Source organism: Dermochelys coriacea, chromosome 19 (assembly GCF_009764565.3).
Source record: "Dermochelys coriacea isolate rDerCor1 chromosome 19, rDerCor1.pri.v4, whole genome shotgun sequence".
Classification (NCBI taxonomy): domain Eukaryota; kingdom Metazoa; phylum Chordata; order Testudines; family Dermochelyidae; genus Dermochelys; species Dermochelys coriacea.
The window spans coordinates 5,336,022-5,352,787 of record NC_050086.2 but is presented as its reverse complement, the minus strand read 5'-3'; the positions used below and the strand labels follow the sequence as shown (position 1 = coordinate 5,352,787).

Sequence of the window (16,766 nt, the reverse complement as noted above, 5' to 3'; positions counted from 1 at the left end):
CGGTGTGATAAAATGGCACGGTTACTTTCTCTGACTTCAGCCCTGTCTAAGGAAGTTAGCTTCTCGAACTAAACAGAATTAAATCCTGAATCAAAACCTAAATCCCTTTATTAGAGCCGATCAGTCTCATCACCAAAGCGTCATTCTTTGAAGGGAGCAATAATAACATCAAGTCTTCTTATCTGCTTTCATAGAGACCAAAAGGTTGTTTTGACCGCAGAGAAAAACAGCCCGCAGCGCTGCATTTGAAATTAAAGCCCTTACTGTGTTGCCATGTGGAGGATCAATATGGAAAGGGCAAAGGTTTCTGAACTCATGAGGGGAAAAAGTTATCTGTGTTTGTCAGGTCTATTTTGACAAAGAAGTTTTCTTTTTTTAATGTCCCCCCTAAATTTTTGTTTGTGTGGATGTTTGTGTAAAGAGTTACAGAAGATTAGCGATCATGAACCACCGGGACAGGAGGGAAAAAGAATCATCAGTTGAGAGATTCAATTCCTATTGGCCCCAGGGTGACCTCCGAGCTTTCAGAGAAAGGAGGTTGAAATTAACAGCAGCAGCAACCGAAGAAAACAAGGGAAAATCAATAAGGAGAGGAAAAAAGAGAGTTTCCTTCTCTCTACCAAAAGAAAAAACAAAACAAAACCCTTGTTCAGAACTTTTGCATCACTAAAAGCCCTTGCCGAAAAACCAAACAAAAATCAACAAATAAACCAACCGTCTCTCCCTCCCAGAAGTCAGATGTCTCAGTTACACCCATATGCATTTTGTGCTGCACTACCTGTGTCCATCCCTTTGCCAAGAAAGCTTTTTCCCAAAAGCAATGGGTTGCTGGTTTCACAGAAGCCCCCAACAACTGTTTCCTCCACTAGAAAAGACCTCATCAGGCATTAACTGTTTCTCTTGAGATAATGAACAGCAGGTTGGCAAGGCAATTTAGAAGGAGATCACCTGCCTTCTAAGGCTCAGCAGCTGGGCACTGTCTGATTTCTGAGCAGCAACACTGGGATCTTGAAGTTGGCCCGGAGGAACTGGAATTAGCTCAGTGGAGGGGAAAAGGAAAGGTTCTCCCGAGCTGCGCTGGAGGAGACACTTTGGTTGGCTTGATTATCCACTGCAAGACATGGTGGGTGGGTGAAGATGATGAGGATGGATGACAGCCTAGCAGGCTCTCTCTGGAGTAACTCAAAGTCCAACAAAGGAGCAGCAGCTTTTCCACAGCCTCAGCGTGATTGGGGTAGGGAAGATAATGACCGAAGACAAATGAGGTGAAACACAATCATCAACAGGACACCTACCCCTTGAGAATTCTGGGCCAGTGCGGGAGGAAAGGAGAGAGAGAAAGAGAGAGAGAGCGAAAGGAGAAAGTTATTATTAAGACATGCAAAAACCAGAGAACCAGAGGCAGTTTCACTATCTTTCTGAGGCTATGGCTACGCTAGAAACTTTTGCTGATGTAGCAATGCCAGGTGGGGATGCAACTTATGCTGGCAAAATTAAGTACTTTTGCTGGTGTAACCTATGTTGATTGCCAAACCAGTCTAAGATATACCAGCAAAAACACTTTTTTGTGATATTTTCTAGTGTATATACCTGGCCTAAGATGTACCTTATCTTGCTCCCATAATATGTGAGCACCTCACCATTTGTAATGTATTTACCCTCCCATCCCCACCTCCACCCCCTGTGACATAGGGCAAGACTATGATTCCCACCGTACAGATGGAGAACTGAGGCACAGAGAAGCTAAGTGACTTGACCGCGGTCACAAAAGAGGTCAGTAGCAGAGCAGACCTGAAGCCAGTTTTTCCAAGTCTCAGGCTCCTGCCCAAACCACTGGGCCACCTTGCTCCTCTCCTCCCACTGTGCACAAGGCAGTGTCAGAAACAGCATCATGGCCTCTGCTTAAAGATGGAACCAAACTGCAGTGATGACATCCAAAGTGTTTGAATGTTTGGATCTAGGGTGTTGGGGACTATCTCAAATCTCTTCCCCTGTATAACAATCTGGTATATCTGCCTGCCAGTGATGGGTTCCCAAACATTTGAGATCACTGACTGACTGAACCTGTCGCTACTTCCCTTAACAAAAGCTGAGATGAGTCACAGATCTGACTGTAATAACTTTCTAACTTGTTAGGTGCTTATCTGGGCCCCACCGCTGGCATCTGAGCACCTCACAATCTTGCAATGTATTTATCCTCCCAATGCCCCTAGGAGGTAGAGCAGGGCTGTTATCCCTATTGTACAGAGGGAACTCAGGCAGGGAGAGGTTCAGTGAGTTGGTCACACAGAAAGTCTGTGCCAGAGCCAGGAATCCAGTCCTGATCTCCTGAGTTCCAGTCCAGCGCCTTCACCACAAGGCTAGTCATGCTCCCCCAATTCCCAAGAGACTAGAACTCAAGCCTCCTGCTGAAACCAGTAGGCAAGATTCCCTGCCTGCAATTTTTTATTTTTATGAAGGGAATGATTCCAGTTTGAATTTTGGACTCACTTGCCACCCCTCACCCCCCGCACAACCACCAGGTGTCTGTTCTCCTCACTGGCGGAAAAAGGGCAGAGGAGGAAAATGAGGGGTGAGCATGTGCCTCTTGGGGGAAATGGACTTAGAATTCCAAAAGATGCCAATTAAATGTTAGTTTTTCACAGGCAAATAGGGGTCTGTATGGATCAACACCCATTTCAACCCAGCTAACATCAAGGCACTTGGGTTGAAGTAAAAGCGAGGCTCTGTATAAACTGCATGTGTGGATTACAGTGGGTCAGTTTAGACAGACAGTGGTCACCATTAAAGAGACCCTATTTATAATAACATTGGCATTTTAATGGTGACTGCTGCAGCCCGGCTGGGCCTACGAAATAGATGGAGGTAGACAGATCTGCGGGTGCCTTCAACAGCCTAGTATCAAAGTATTTTCTTTTCTCACACTCACCGCATGAGAGGATGAGTGCTATACCGCCGTGCACACGGTGCTGACAGTGAAATCCGCCTCGTTGGCCGTGATGTCCGTGGGTTGTAGGTTTCGATCATACATCGGGTTTTCAAATGTTGCTCGGACGTTGGTGTTTTCATGGCCGGCATAACCGTTGAATGGTACTTTTGGTCTTCTCCTGCAGGATGCCAGAAACAGAATCCAAAGAGATCACAGCTAGTTCCTCACAGTATCTGGCTTGTGACCATTTCTCCCAGCTCAGCTGCTAAGCCAAAATGACACTAAAAGGTCTAAGAGATGAGCCTGGGAACTTAAATTAAATAGTGTCTGCTGGATGCTAAAAAACCATGGATTTAACAGAGACCCTGGTTTTATGATTCATTACAACAATTTGTAACACACCCCACTGCCAGCTGACTCTCCATTATCCTATGACTGCAGAGGTGTTTATTGCCTACTTCATTTTAAGTGGTCTCCTGCAGTATATGTGAACCTCTTATGCTTAACAATCTGTCCCACCTTGTATTTAGCTTAGATATACTGGTTAACCACCGCAGACCTGAAGAAGAGCTCTCTGAATTTCAAAAGCTTGTCCCTTCCAATAAAAGTTGGTCCAATAAAAGATATTACCTCACCCACCTAGTCTCACTGAAAGATATGCATGATGAATAATGAATTCACTACACTTGAGCAGGGTCAGATGTGCCCAAATGGCCTGCAGGGTATCTATGGTGCTTCCTTAGTTGTATCAATATTACCTCATTGGTGGTGCCCCAATGGCATTAAGCAGGAATGGAGGGCCAGATGCTTAGTGGGTGTAAATCAGCATAACTCCATTGACTTGCATAGAGCTGTGATTTACACCAGCTGAGGTTCTGGCCCAGAATCGCGAGCAGGACAGGTCTGTAAAAGAGGTCTTGCTATCTGAGCGGGACTTGAGGTTTTTCAGAGACACCCAATTGCCTGCTGTAAGGCAAAACAAGACTAAGCTCTCCCATCCACCACATTGTTCATCTGGTTCCTCTCAAGACAAAGGGTTGTGAGGAAACGGTAATGGATCCAAAACAAAAAAACAATGGAAGGTGAAATCTGTTTGCATGCTGCTGAGCCTGCAAGGTCATCCTGAAAGGTGCCAAGCAACTGGGACTTCCACTGTCCTCAGCTGGAGTTGTGGGTAATTCAACTACTCTTAACCAGGCCAGGTTCTCAAGCATTCAGTGACACAATTTTCCACGGTTGTGTCTCAGTTCAAAGGAGTAAGCTGCATGTGCAACTGAGTACGACTCATCCCCGTATGGTGTGCAACACTAGCATTACCAAGATGTAAATATCTGTCATTTGCATAAACGAGCCAGCAATGACGCTCAGGTCACTAGCATATGGACTGAGGGGGAGACATTCAAAAACACCCAAGATGATTAGCAGCACAAATCCCACCAGCATTCTCTGAGATTTGTGCTTCTGAACCCCTTTGGTACTTTTGACAATCTCACCCTTAGCTTTCCTATCATTGCAATGCCCAGATTCCCAAAGGCATCATTAACATGGATTGGCCATCCTAGACCAGACCATGGGGCAGGCAAGTCCTGTATCATATCTCCTGCAGTGACCAACATACATGAAGTTTCAAACCAAAGCAACAACTCTCACTGTAAAGCACCAATCCTGAGAAAAAAAATTATTTGCAACACCGGCAGGATCAGTCTTAAACTCTGAAGCATGAGATGTGCTTGCCTTATCTAATCTGGCATTGCTACAAATCTTCTTAGAAATTGTTAAATTACCCAGTCCTTTGCAAATATGCTGCTACAGTATTTCCTCACCTTACCAACCACATCAGAAAGCTGAACTATCAGGAGTTCTCTTAAGCTAAGCTTGCAAATATTAATATTCCCCTCAGCACCTAGCTCTTTTCGATCCCATTTTCTCCATACATTGCCCCTCGCAGTCCAGCAATGAAACAGGTTTTTTTAATCACTTTGCTCCTGAAACCTACCTGTGTTTGTAGAGATAAAGCACAAACCCTGCAATAATCAGGGCTATGAAAGGCACAAGAATGGCAGCTGCCACAGAACTGCTGTTTGATGCAAAATGATGTCCTATTGATTCTGGATCATTTTCAATTATGCTGATGTCTGAAACACAACGAAAGTAAATACATTTAAACCACAGCTGCTGGGAACTGGGGTTTGCTCAAGTTATGCTAGAACAAGTTCATTCCATGCTTCAGCATAAAGGTAACTTAAAGTTTTGGATTCATATGCAGGCTGGACCGCAGCTACCGTACAATGCATCATGTTGCCTAGTTTGAGGTTTCAACACTGACTTCATGGTTAAAAAAAAAACACACAGCAAAGATCTAAGTAAAGTAAAAATACGAACACCAGAATGCTCGTGTCAGTGCCTAAAGGCAGGATTCTGAGGGGAATGCTCAAAGGTACCAATCACGGCACCCAACACAGGCGAGAGGAATGAGGGGGAACATTTTCTAATGCACCTCAGTGATTTAGGCTAAGTCCCATTTTCAAAAGTGACTTAGGCACTTAGGAATTGCAATCCCATTGACTGCTCAGACTCCTAAGTGCCTACGTCTCTCTTGAAAACGAGACTTAGGTGCTTTCTGTAAACCAAACCCTAAATGCAATTGGAAGCCAATGGGACTTAGGATCCTAAATCATTTAGACATGTAGGATAATATTTTCAAAAGTGCCTAAGTGCCAGGTGTGCCTTCAAAAATTAATCTCCCATTTGAAAAGAAGGCTGTTCATTTCAGTGCCTTGCATTAGCACCAGAGCTTTGAAAATCCCAGCCTGAAAACGTTAAGAAGAGTCAGTTGTGTCTCTCAAACCATTTTCTGTACTCTCTAAAGTACTTCTCTGGCACCCACAACCGTAGCATCTGAGCATCTCACAACCTTTAATGAATTTATCCTCACCTACCCCTGTGAGGCAGGGCAGGGCTATGAACTGCTTTTTAATGATTATCTGAGGCACAGAGAGGCTAAGACCCAGATCCTCAGAGATATTTGGGCTCCCATCTTTCACTGATTTCAATGGGAGTTTGGAACCTAAATGCCTTTGAGGATTTGGGCTTAAGTAACTTGCCCAAGGTCACACAGGAGGTCTGTGGCAGAGGAGGGAATTAAACCAGGTCTCCCAAGTCTCAGGTTGGCACCCAACCTACTGTCAAAGAAGTATTTTGTTAAATGAAAAAGGTAGAAAAAAGTCTAAAAGTAAAGGCCACGATTTTCTAAAGCAACTAGTGACTCTGGGAGCCTCAAGTTCAGGGGGTGAACATGAAGCACCAAAAAGGGCTTGGTTTTCAGAGGAAGGGGTGTTTCCTAAGAGCCCCTCCAAAGTTCCCCTCAGGAGCCAGTTTCACCTGTGCCCTCAACACCAATCTGCCAGTCACTGCTTATTAACGTCTTCTGGGTTTGATTGGCGAGCAAGTGGTGGGAACTGAATGCAACATATTTACTTTCAGAGAGAGCTGGCACCTGGCCATGGAAATAAACTGCAGAGTTTTCAAAGCGCTGGCTTAACGCTGCTCTGTACATAAAACAGCAATGAAAATCGCTGTAGCTTGTTTTTAAAAAAAGAGAGAAAGGAAATAGCTGATGCTCTCGAACAAAGAAGTTTTGAAGGAAACCTGGTCCAGAAACAATCCTGCTTCATCATTGGACTGTCTCCTTGCCCCCACCGGGGGACTGTATGACAAGAACTGCTTTGGTTGACCTGTTCGCGGAGGACTTTGCACAATGCCCCTGGACTGGTTGTGTCCCGAGGGCAGGCTTTTATTTCTGAAGGATCTCCTAGCACACTTAGAGCTGAGACCTTAAGGGCAGGGAGTCTGTTTGTCTCTCTCCTATATAGATCCCTTAGGGGGAAGGGTATAGCCTGCTCAGAAGAGGATGGGGTTCCAAAAGGAGCCAAGGAGCTATACAACCATAAATAAAATTGCCCTGATTTTCAGAGGCACTGGGCTGTTGGAATACCCACGGCAATCAACAGGCGTTACAGGTACTCAGGGTAAAATTTTGAGAAGTACCTAAGTTATTGAGGAGCCACTAAAAGTCAACAACACTTGGACTCCTAAGTCAGGCACTTCTGAAAATGTTACCCTTCATCCTCAATGCCTTTGGAAAACCAAATCACCTTTCCAGGTTCCTCAATATGGATTTAGGTAACTCACGTTAAGCATGAACATTTGAAAACACTGGCATCGAGTTTTAGTCTCAAACATCACCTGCTGTGGGCTGGTGCACAGAAACTATACCCCCAAATTTTCAAGAGACAAGTTTCACCCCCAGAGGTAGCTGCATTTCAGTGGTGGGAGGAGTGATTTCTGTTATGGGCCCATCTCTAATGCATAGCGTGAGTCTATGTATAGTGTATAAAGTCCTTTGGGTGTCTGTGGAAGGAAAGGTGCTCCATGTAAATACAAGATAATAAAATTGGCATATTACAATAAAAGTAAGAACCCCCTTGTAAACTTTCCTTAACGTTTTACTGACGGAGCCCTCTGGACATACAACTCCAGAAAGGAGCCAACTAGCATCTGCATGGAGCACTTTGTACTCTGGGAAAATACAGAGAACTATAACGAACAAACAGCACACGGGTCTCTTGAGCGCGGTGTAGTAAGAGGGGAGAGGCAGCACATCTCTCCGGTACCGCTAATGTTCCCTGGGCTCCCATGTTAGTGCTGGCCCGCTAGCAATTGGGTGATTGCAGACGGGGCGGAAGAGGAGCAGTGGGGCGGCTGCTTATGTTGTCATGCATGGAGCTGCAGTAACAGCAGGCTAATCATACCTCAAATACGAGCAAGCAACAGCTGATAGAAAACCTAAGAGTCAGTTCTCTAGCAGGTAGCATTCTGAAAAGGCTGCAGCTCCGTCTGCTGTACCCAGGTACTCCAAAGGCCCCCACCACTACAGGACATTAACATGTCAGAAATAGTCATGAATGTGTCCTCAGAACACCCCCACGAGGCAGGAAAGTAGTTTCATCCCCTTTAGACAGATGCGGGAACTGAGGCTCAGAAAGGTGGAGTGGCTTGTCCAAGGCTGGACAGTGACAGAGCCACACCTCAGGACTGCTGGTTGCCAGTCCAGTCCTCAATCCATTGAGCTTCACTCCCTGGGCTGCTTGACTAGGTTGTGAAGGTAGCATGATTTCTGGCTGGCAGTGGGGAGTTTTGCTATTGCTTCCAATATAGCCGAGATTTCACCTACAGGAGTCTTGGCTCCACAGTCTCTTACTCTAACAACTAGACCACATGGCTTGTCTTTTCCTTTGGCTTCATGACCGATATTTATCTTTCTGCTACCCTTAAAGAGGTATGTTTTGCCCTCATTGACTCTGCCAATCCCCCTGCCATAGTGAAAGCTACCACCTTACGCCGTGGATGTAAGGGGACGTCTACACTGGAAAAAAGTTGTGTTCTTAACCTGGGTGTAACTCAGGTTACAATAGCAGTGAAAACATGGCAACAACTTTTAACTCAGGTTAGCAGCACAAGTGAAAGCCTACAGGGAAGCCTGGGTTTCAACTCAAGCTGCTAACCTGAGTTAAAAGATGAGTTTCCATGTCTTCACTGCTATTTTAATCTGACTAAGCTAACCTGAGTTAAGAACATACTTTTTTTTTGGAAAGGCAAGACATCCTTTGCATGAAATCACCAATGCAGAGGTGATTGCTTCAGGAGGAGGCGGTTGAGAGTAAGGGACGAGGCACGGATGTTTAAAAGATGGACAGATCAAACAGCCAAAGCAGCGAGGAATATTGGGCCAGATCCTCAGCTGGTATAAAATAAGTGCAACTCCACTAGCATCAGTTGGATTAAGCCAATTTACACCACGTGAAGAAAGGGCCCGGTATATTTGAAAACCAAAATGCAGGAATGGTAAAACGCTTCATGTTTCCAAACTTTCACCAGTGCCAAAATCCAGCTGAAACCATCTGGACATTGAGATAATAATAAAATAAAATTTACCGAGTCTCTGAAGGCCAAACTGCCCAAACCCTTTGCCGCGTACAAAGCCCTGGTATACAAAAGTGCCGCTTGACGACTCAGACGAGACCTGTAATCGTGGGAGCCCAAATAAATCATATTTACAATGAAGTCTCAAAAATTCATTGCATCTTACTGCAGATGTAACACAACCCTGGTGGTTAGGCCATAAATCTGTTCAAAGCACACTGTGCGGCAGAAGCATGGACACATTTACTCACACAAAGGTCAGCTTAGCTAAATAGCCGATATTAACATTAGTGATATGCTTGGTTAACATTAGAAGCGTGGCCACATACAAATGACACTCTCTCCTGTTCAATGTATATTCTTTCTGAGGGTGAAATTGACCCCAGTGCCGCATGGGGAGCATAGACGTAATTTCAATTGAAGCCTTATTTTGAAGTTCAAGTGGTGTAAAGGTCTCATGCTGGCCCTTTGCACAGGGGTGAATTCTAATCTTAGCATCTTCAGCAGCTGACTTCATTGACAAAACCAATGGGTTGTTCCTTTTGGTCTTGCAGAGCCAACACAGCTTTGTGTGAATGAGCGGAGTCTATTCTGCTTTGGCTAGCATCAAAAGAATTGCCAGCTAAAGTTTCAGACTGCAGAACGTTTATAGTGAGGAGAGGAGATGCAGACAGGACCCAGCGTGATTCTTGGATGCCAGATGGAGTCTGTAGCAATGGCAGCTCGAAACATAATCCTGTTACGTGTAAGATGAGCAAATTTACCACGGTAGCTATCGAGAGAATGGAAGCCCACCATTGATTTTCTTGGTAGTCTTGCTCTACTCTCTAATTGCATAGAATACTGGCATCCAGCAAGATGGATGCCCCGCTGGATGTCCTGAAGGCCTGCAAAGTGCTTGTTTGTTAGGAGGTTCTAGCTGACGGCACAGAGTGGCACTAATAACCGTCTGTTGAGTCTGCCCTAAAACAAGACCAGCAAAGTACCCAGACTCTTGTAATGCACTGTTTGATGCAGCATATGAAGTTTAGTACTTGGCTCCCAACAGCAGCTTGAAAGCACAGCAGCTGGGTTTTACCCGAGACTCCACATTAGCCACCTGTTTACGAGCAGAACTTGCTTCGTCTTTGCAATCTCTTCCAAGTTTATGCATAGCATTAATTTAGTTCAATTGCACAGAAAGCTGAAAGCATTTAAAAAAAAACCCCAAACAACCCAACAACTTGTCCCTCAGGGGGGAAATTTTGTTTGTAATAACTGTTGCACATACTGCAGATAACAGAGGTAGCCAGAGCCAAGGCTGCATCTGGTCATGGGTCAGTCAGATGAAGCTTCCTCCTAAGCTCCAGGAGGCCTCTGAGGCTCATGTGAAGCTAGCAGAGACAAAAGCTGGTGTGGGAAGCCAAGTCCTTAGGGAAAGATTAGCTCTTTTGGATGTTAAACCAAGACATAATGCTGAGCTGGAATTAACCCTCTTGGCTACTCCTTTTGTGTTATCTGGAGAACATGCAGATTGAACAATACTGGGCAATGAAAATCCTTATGCCCATAAGGGATAGGAGAAAAGCTGCTTGTGCAATGTTAATCTAAGGCCCTGGCAGAGAGCGTTGCATCCCCTTTTAACAGCAGAGGATAACAACCTACTACTGCTACCAGTTAAGTGAGTTACTCTTTCAGCTCAGGTGGCAGAGGTCTGTGCTGTGGTTCTCAAGGTCAGACTTTGCTGATAACCCACGAAGGGGCTGCTACACTAACACACACTGCCACGCAATAGAGTTTTGTACTTACAGTACACATTTGCACATGTGCCGATATACTTACGTGCCCATCTAAAGCCCATTTATCATTCTTGAACTTGTTAACAAAGATCTCCACCGGTCCTGTTATCTGATAAACCTGGAGAAGCAGGTGCATGTCTTCTCTCTTGTAAATGCCTGGAAAAGAACAGAGGGGTTTTACCAGTCAGCCATTCTTGGTCTAGCAAACCTGTCAGGTGCCATATTTCGATATGGAGGTGCGGGGGCTCAGCCAGTGATACAAATAGTCTGAGATGACAATAATGCTTGGATTTATAAAAGTAGCTTAAGAGAATTTTCTACCTGAGCCAGAGATGGTGGCACAATAATTGCTTCTTCCCAAAGCAAGAAACAACTCCTGCACCATATAAAAGTGTCACTGCGAAGTGATAAAACCAGAACAAAACACCACCCCACAGACCTCCACAGGATAATAAACCATCTGGAGGACGGGAAGAACCTAGCCTGTCACTGTTTAAGCTTTATAACCAGTTCATTATAAGAAGCATGGAATGGAGGATAATGAGGCAGGAGGTGTTTATGCCTTTTTACCTCATTTGTATTAACTAATTGTGAATCTGCCACTGCAGTGTGAAGGGACCCAAGCATAGCTCAGGACTGGCTTTCAGCTGGAATCAAAGTGAACAAAAGTCTGTATCTTATATACAAGCAACTCCAGGTGCAGCAACTCCTTGGTTTCAGCCTCTTTAACGCTATCAAAGAGCAGAGGTTTCAAAGCTCAGCTGTTCTGTTGAAGATCCAGCAGGCAATCAATATTATTCACAAAACAGAACAACGCTACTTCAGTTTGTGACTCCAAAGGCCACCGTTTCAGTGTGAGAGACTGACTGCACCTGCCATGGTGAGTGTGGATCCATACAATCTGCTGTGCTAAGACTCCTTACCTGACACCAGCAATTCCACGCCACTGTGGTCTATCAAAGTAGCATTGACTTTACTGGTAGTGGGATCGAAGCTAGTGACAGAGAGCATAGCGGGCTGCTTCTTTCCCATGTATTCATAGGAGCCTTTCCATAGGGAATTCTTTGCAAACACATCAGCGGGAACTGGAAACAGTAAGAAAGAGGGGTGGGGAGGAAAGAGGGGTTTTGAGCAGAGCTGAATGAATGCAAGGTATATCCTATCATATTGTTGGATGATTGACAATATTGTGAATATATTCCCTTGGGAGGAAAAGAAGACAAACAACTGGCAGAAAAAAAGACAAACAACAGGCAGATCCGCAGGAATGAATTTATTTAAAGGTGCAATTTCAGCTGGGTTAAAAATATATTTAAAAAAAAATCTAATATGAATAGAAAATTGTTTGTCATGTTTGGAAACACAGATGCACAAAGATCTCGCTAAACACATGAGAAACACAAAATGTAACAGACTAGAAGCTAAAGGGAAACTGATCTATCTGGTTTCCTTGTTCAAGTGGGGAAAGAGTAGAAAGAAAACAAACAGCACAAAATGTTAAAAGTATTAATAATATTTGTATAACTGTAGTGCACAGAGGCCCCAGCAGAGTTTGAGGACTCATCATGCTAGGGGCTGTATATACACATAGTAGGAGACAGACCTAGATTTTTAAAGGTACTTATGTGGTGCTGTGCTCAGCATTACAAAGCCTAAGTGATTTATGAGCCTAAATCTCATTTCCTAAATCCCATAGATTGTCAAAGGGATTTTGGCTCCTAAGTGCTAAATTTCTTTTGCAAATGAGTTTGAGACTCCTAAATTAGTTAAGTGTTGCAATGCTGAGCAAGGCAACACTGAAGTACCTTTAAAAATCTGGGCCATAGTGTATTAGCCAAAGAAATAACAATTTAAAGACAGACAAAATGCAGGAGAAAGGAAATGTTATTATGCCCATTTTACAGATTGGGAACAGAGGCACAGAGCAGTTTAAGTGAGTTTGGTCCAAGTCACACAGAGAGCCTGTGGCAGAGCTGGGAATTGAACCTAGGAGTCCTGAGTGTTACACTAGGGCCTTAATCATGAGACCATCCTTCCTCTAAAGAGAACATTTGATTTTTAAAGTTCTCTCCCAAAGGGCTCATGTAAAAAATGGAAAAAAAAATGTGAAAAAATGTATTGTTTCCATTCTGCAGGATTCGAACATGGACCCATCTGTCATGTTTTTAAAAAATTATCACAATTTGTGTTTTGAAAAATTTAGAATCTCCCCTTCTTCCTCCTTTTCCCCCCTCTTTCATTTTCTGCCCAGGAGCATGAAAGGAAGAGTGAAACTGTTGCTCTGATCCATATTATATTTCCAAACTTTTCACAGAGTTTAAGGCCAGAAGAGATCATTTAATCATTTAGTCTCATCTCCTTACACAGGGCCATTCAATTTCACCCAGATACCCCTATACCAACACAAAAGATTTCCATTAGACTAAAACATTTCATTCCTTGAAGCCCTAACTTGTGTGCCAGAGAGAGTAAACAGGAGAGATGAATGACCAAGGCCCCTGGAACTTCTCCAATTTTTGAAAACTTAAGTTTAATTTGTCCCTTTGCCCCTCCGTCTGCAATTTGTCCAGTGTTGAGGAAGTTTTGAAAAGTGGCAAAAGGAAAATGAAAAGAAAAACATAGTGAAAAAACTCCCAAACCCTGGTTCAGTCTATTGTATTTGGTGGCAGAAAGGAATAAAGGAAAAAAGGAGGAGAGAGAAAGGGAAAAAAAAAACAAACTCTGATATTTTGAAATTTCCGGTTTTGACAAAACACTGGAAAATAAAAAATAACTCCCCACCCCCAAACAATACAGCTTTTCAGGTAAGTTTTCTTTATGAAAAAACAACAATTTTTCATTAAAAAAAGTTTCTGACTCAAAAATTCTGACCAGCTCTACTCCGAGGGGAAATATAGGGCTGAGATTTTCAAAGGTGCCAAAGAGAAATTCAATAGAAGTCAGGTGCCTAACTCCCTTGGGCTGTGATTCTCACAGATGTCTAAGTGTGGTGCTACCACAGAACCCAGTGGTTAGGGGACTCTGGGTGTTTCCACCAGCCCTATAGTTTAAAGAACTGCAGGGAACAATCTAAAAGCTATTTGTTAGCCTTCCGATCGATTTGATAACAGGAAAAGGCAGGGGAGCTGTAGATTGCTTCTTGCTACATTCTATTTCCACGTTTCTGTGTTAAGACTGAATATCAATTCTTCCAACAGAATAAATAGCCATGCTACAGTACCTGACGCTTTAGCAAGGGGTGGATCCCTGGCAGTGCCAACCGGTCTTCCACTAGGTCGTATATCAGCTAAAAAGAATGGGCAAAAATGCAGCAAATTAATATTACGGGATGCTGAAGTATGGTTTAATCGCTTCCCTTGTGGCAATCCATGATTTATGCGTGGGAGTCGCTTCACACTCGTTTCCCAGTGCTTGGATATTTGTTACAGCTCAGAAAGGAGCAGCAAGAGAAGATAAACATCGAGCTAACATTTCTTATGCCCAGTGTGTGTGCTCACCCCCAGTAACTGGTACCCCAAATGGCTTCCCAAACTGCTTCCCAAACAGCCTGTTGATAGCTGGAATAGCTCTGGGATCTGGAATTCCCCTCCTATCCATCTGCATCTCTGTGAGGAGTCTGTTTCTGTTAGGACTTTAACTAGGGTTCTTCAGAGCCAAATGCCAATGTAGGTAAAACAGAGAATCTCCATTAGCTGCTAGCCCTGGTGTCAAAGAGCCTGATTCACCTGGCTTTGAAGCCTATAACAGTGTTTTCCTTGACAACATCACAAGTTGGATCAGGCTTTATATGTTTATACAAGACCTGCAGTCACAAAACAACAAGACTATTGCCAGCTTCTCTCAGATGTATCCTGGATGTTGTGAGACAGCAAATTCCCCTTGGATCACAACTGCTTATCCCTGTGCCTTCAAGACACAACCCAAGCCAATCGGTTCCTTCCCTCCCTGTGGGTTCAGGGCTCTTACCAAGGCAAATGGGCGGTTTCCCTGTCCAGCTGCCATCCGCTTTGCAGGTTCTGTGTTCGGATCCTCCTGTGAGATAGTACCCACTCTGGCAGGAGTAGATCAAGGTGTAGCCCAAGGAGGGCAAATCTAGGGCACCTACATTAGCATGGGATGGGGTCTCTGGCTGTTTGCAGTGATGAGCTGGAAAAACAGAAAGGGTGGAGATGAGAAGACCTGCCTGGATATCGACACAAGGGGTGAAATCCTGACTCCACTGAAGTCAGTGGGAGCTTTGCCATTGACTTCAGTGCGGTCAGGATTGAACCCAAGGAAGTTTTGTACTGCTTAAAACTCTCTCAAGCCCTTCAGTGAAGATGACCAGGTTGGGCATGTCACAGATACAGGGAATTCAACAGGCCAAAGACGCCTGCCTCAATAGTTGGACGCCCATTTCTTTGAACGCAGAGCGCCACTTTCAGCAGGTCTCCTGAACCAGAGCCTGTGCACTCCCAAACACTTATGCAAACGGTGTCAAGGAACAGTTGGATTCCTCAGACGTGCACATCTATGGGCAGAAAAAGCCACACTGCCGGGTTTCAAGTTCACTCTCCGATATGCGATCAGTTTATGAGTCAACGAACGAGCTTCCCAGCGAGCGGTGCCTCCAATTCTACCAAGGATTTGAGAGCTGAGCCCTGTTCGTCCCACACCTCTTAGGTCCTCCTCAGTACAAAGATCCCCAAATTGAAACTGTGCTGAAGAGGCCCTTGCCGATGCAGGAGGCAGAATAGAATTTAGCTCATTCTCCCGCCACTCTGCAAGACCTTGCACCTTGAAGTCAGCAGGCACATGAGCGAATACATGGGGCAAGAAGGAGCCATTTTTACACAGTCCCCTATCTGAACCTAACTAGCCAAAAAAGCCAAGAAAGATAATCTTCTTATCTCTCTCTTGCCTCCTTTGGCCGTAGTCCCAGCATAGTGTCACTGTGTAAACATGCAGATAGAAAATGGCCTGAAGGCAAATCCTGCTTTAATCTTGAGTTACTTTTGCAGAAGAACATTGAACCCTGCTAAGGCTGTGATCATATCAGTGGAGCTACACGGTGGCCATGTGATGGATTCTCTCCTTATTTTGCCTCTGTTCCAAGGATTGCTATTGACTGGCCTCCTAACTAATGATTTATACCTACTTGTCTGCAGAATCACAGGGTCAAATCTTCTAGGGTGACCAGATGTCCCGATTTTATTGGGACAGTCCCGATTTTGGGGGCTTTTTCTTATATAGGCACCTATTACCCACCACCTCCTGTCCCAATTTTTCACACTTGCTGTCTGGTCATCCTAAAATCTTCAGAGGTGCTGACTACCTGTGTTCCCATAGTTACTCAGAATCTTTCAGGGTTTGGCCCTTAGATATTAAAAATCTATGAGATCTTGTGTGTGTATGTGATTTACTGCTCTATGCAGCCCTGTTAAACATACCACATTTTCCTAGGGGCAGGGGGTTACTACACAAACCTAATCATCTCATTGGTAGGAAACTTTCCCCAAACCTCTCACTGATTTCTCCCTTTCTATGGATCTCAAAGCACTTTCCAAACATGAATGAATCCTCAACAGACCCTGTGCGGTGAGTATTATTGTTATTATAATCTACATTCTACAGATGGGAAAACAAAGACAGAGAAATGACTAGCCCAAAGTCACCCCTAGAATCAAATGGTAAATCTAGGTAACTATGTAGGAGTCCTGGCTGTATGCTAATCAATAGATGATAATTCAGCTTTCAGTAAGTTAGAGTAACTGCATCTAATTCTACTCCTGTGAATTGCACTGCCAGAGGAAGCTTTAAGAAGAACTGATAGATGGCAACTTGCTATTTCTCCTTGCTATAAGCAAGCAACAGAAACATTTTTGCTTCAACTCTTGTAAAAGCAGCAACTAACTGCCACTCACACCCGTAGCTGCTTTTCATTCTCAGTGTCTTCCAGTCCAGCAGCAAGGGAGGTGAATGTGTGGTCTAGTCTAATTACAAAGGTAAGCTAAGGAGAAACACTGCTCTCTGCCAGTGCAAAGCAGCCACACAGCACACAATTGCATCTTTCTCCTCCGATTCTCCATGTTAGGAAT

At 44.2% G+C, this 16,766-nt stretch overlaps 1 protein-coding gene across 2 annotated transcripts in view; it reads right to left on the bottom strand.

Moving 5' to 3' along the window:
* Positions 1–383: 383 nt before the first annotated feature.
* CSMD2 (CUB and Sushi multiple domains 2) overlaps positions 384–16,766 on the bottom strand; it is a 567,571-nt gene continuing 551,188 nt past the window's right edge. For both annotated transcript variants that reach the window (XM_038377510.2, XM_038377512.2), the window contains 8 exons: positions 14,656–14,835; positions 13,910–13,975; positions 11,613–11,774; positions 10,733–10,845; positions 8,924–9,011; positions 4,926–5,064; positions 2,930–3,107; positions 384–1,307 (listed from right to left, as the gene is read on the bottom strand). In XM_038377510.2, coding sequence (XP_038233438.1) covers positions 2,948–3,107; positions 4,926–5,064; positions 8,924–9,011; positions 10,733–10,845; positions 11,613–11,774; positions 13,910–13,975; positions 14,656–14,835 — 908 coding nt within the window. In that variant the 3' untranslated portion in view covers positions 384–1,307; positions 2,930–2,947. The remainder of the gene's footprint in view (positions 1,308–2,929; positions 3,108–4,925; positions 5,065–8,923; positions 9,012–10,732; positions 10,846–11,612; positions 11,775–13,909; positions 13,976–14,655; positions 14,836–16,766) is intronic.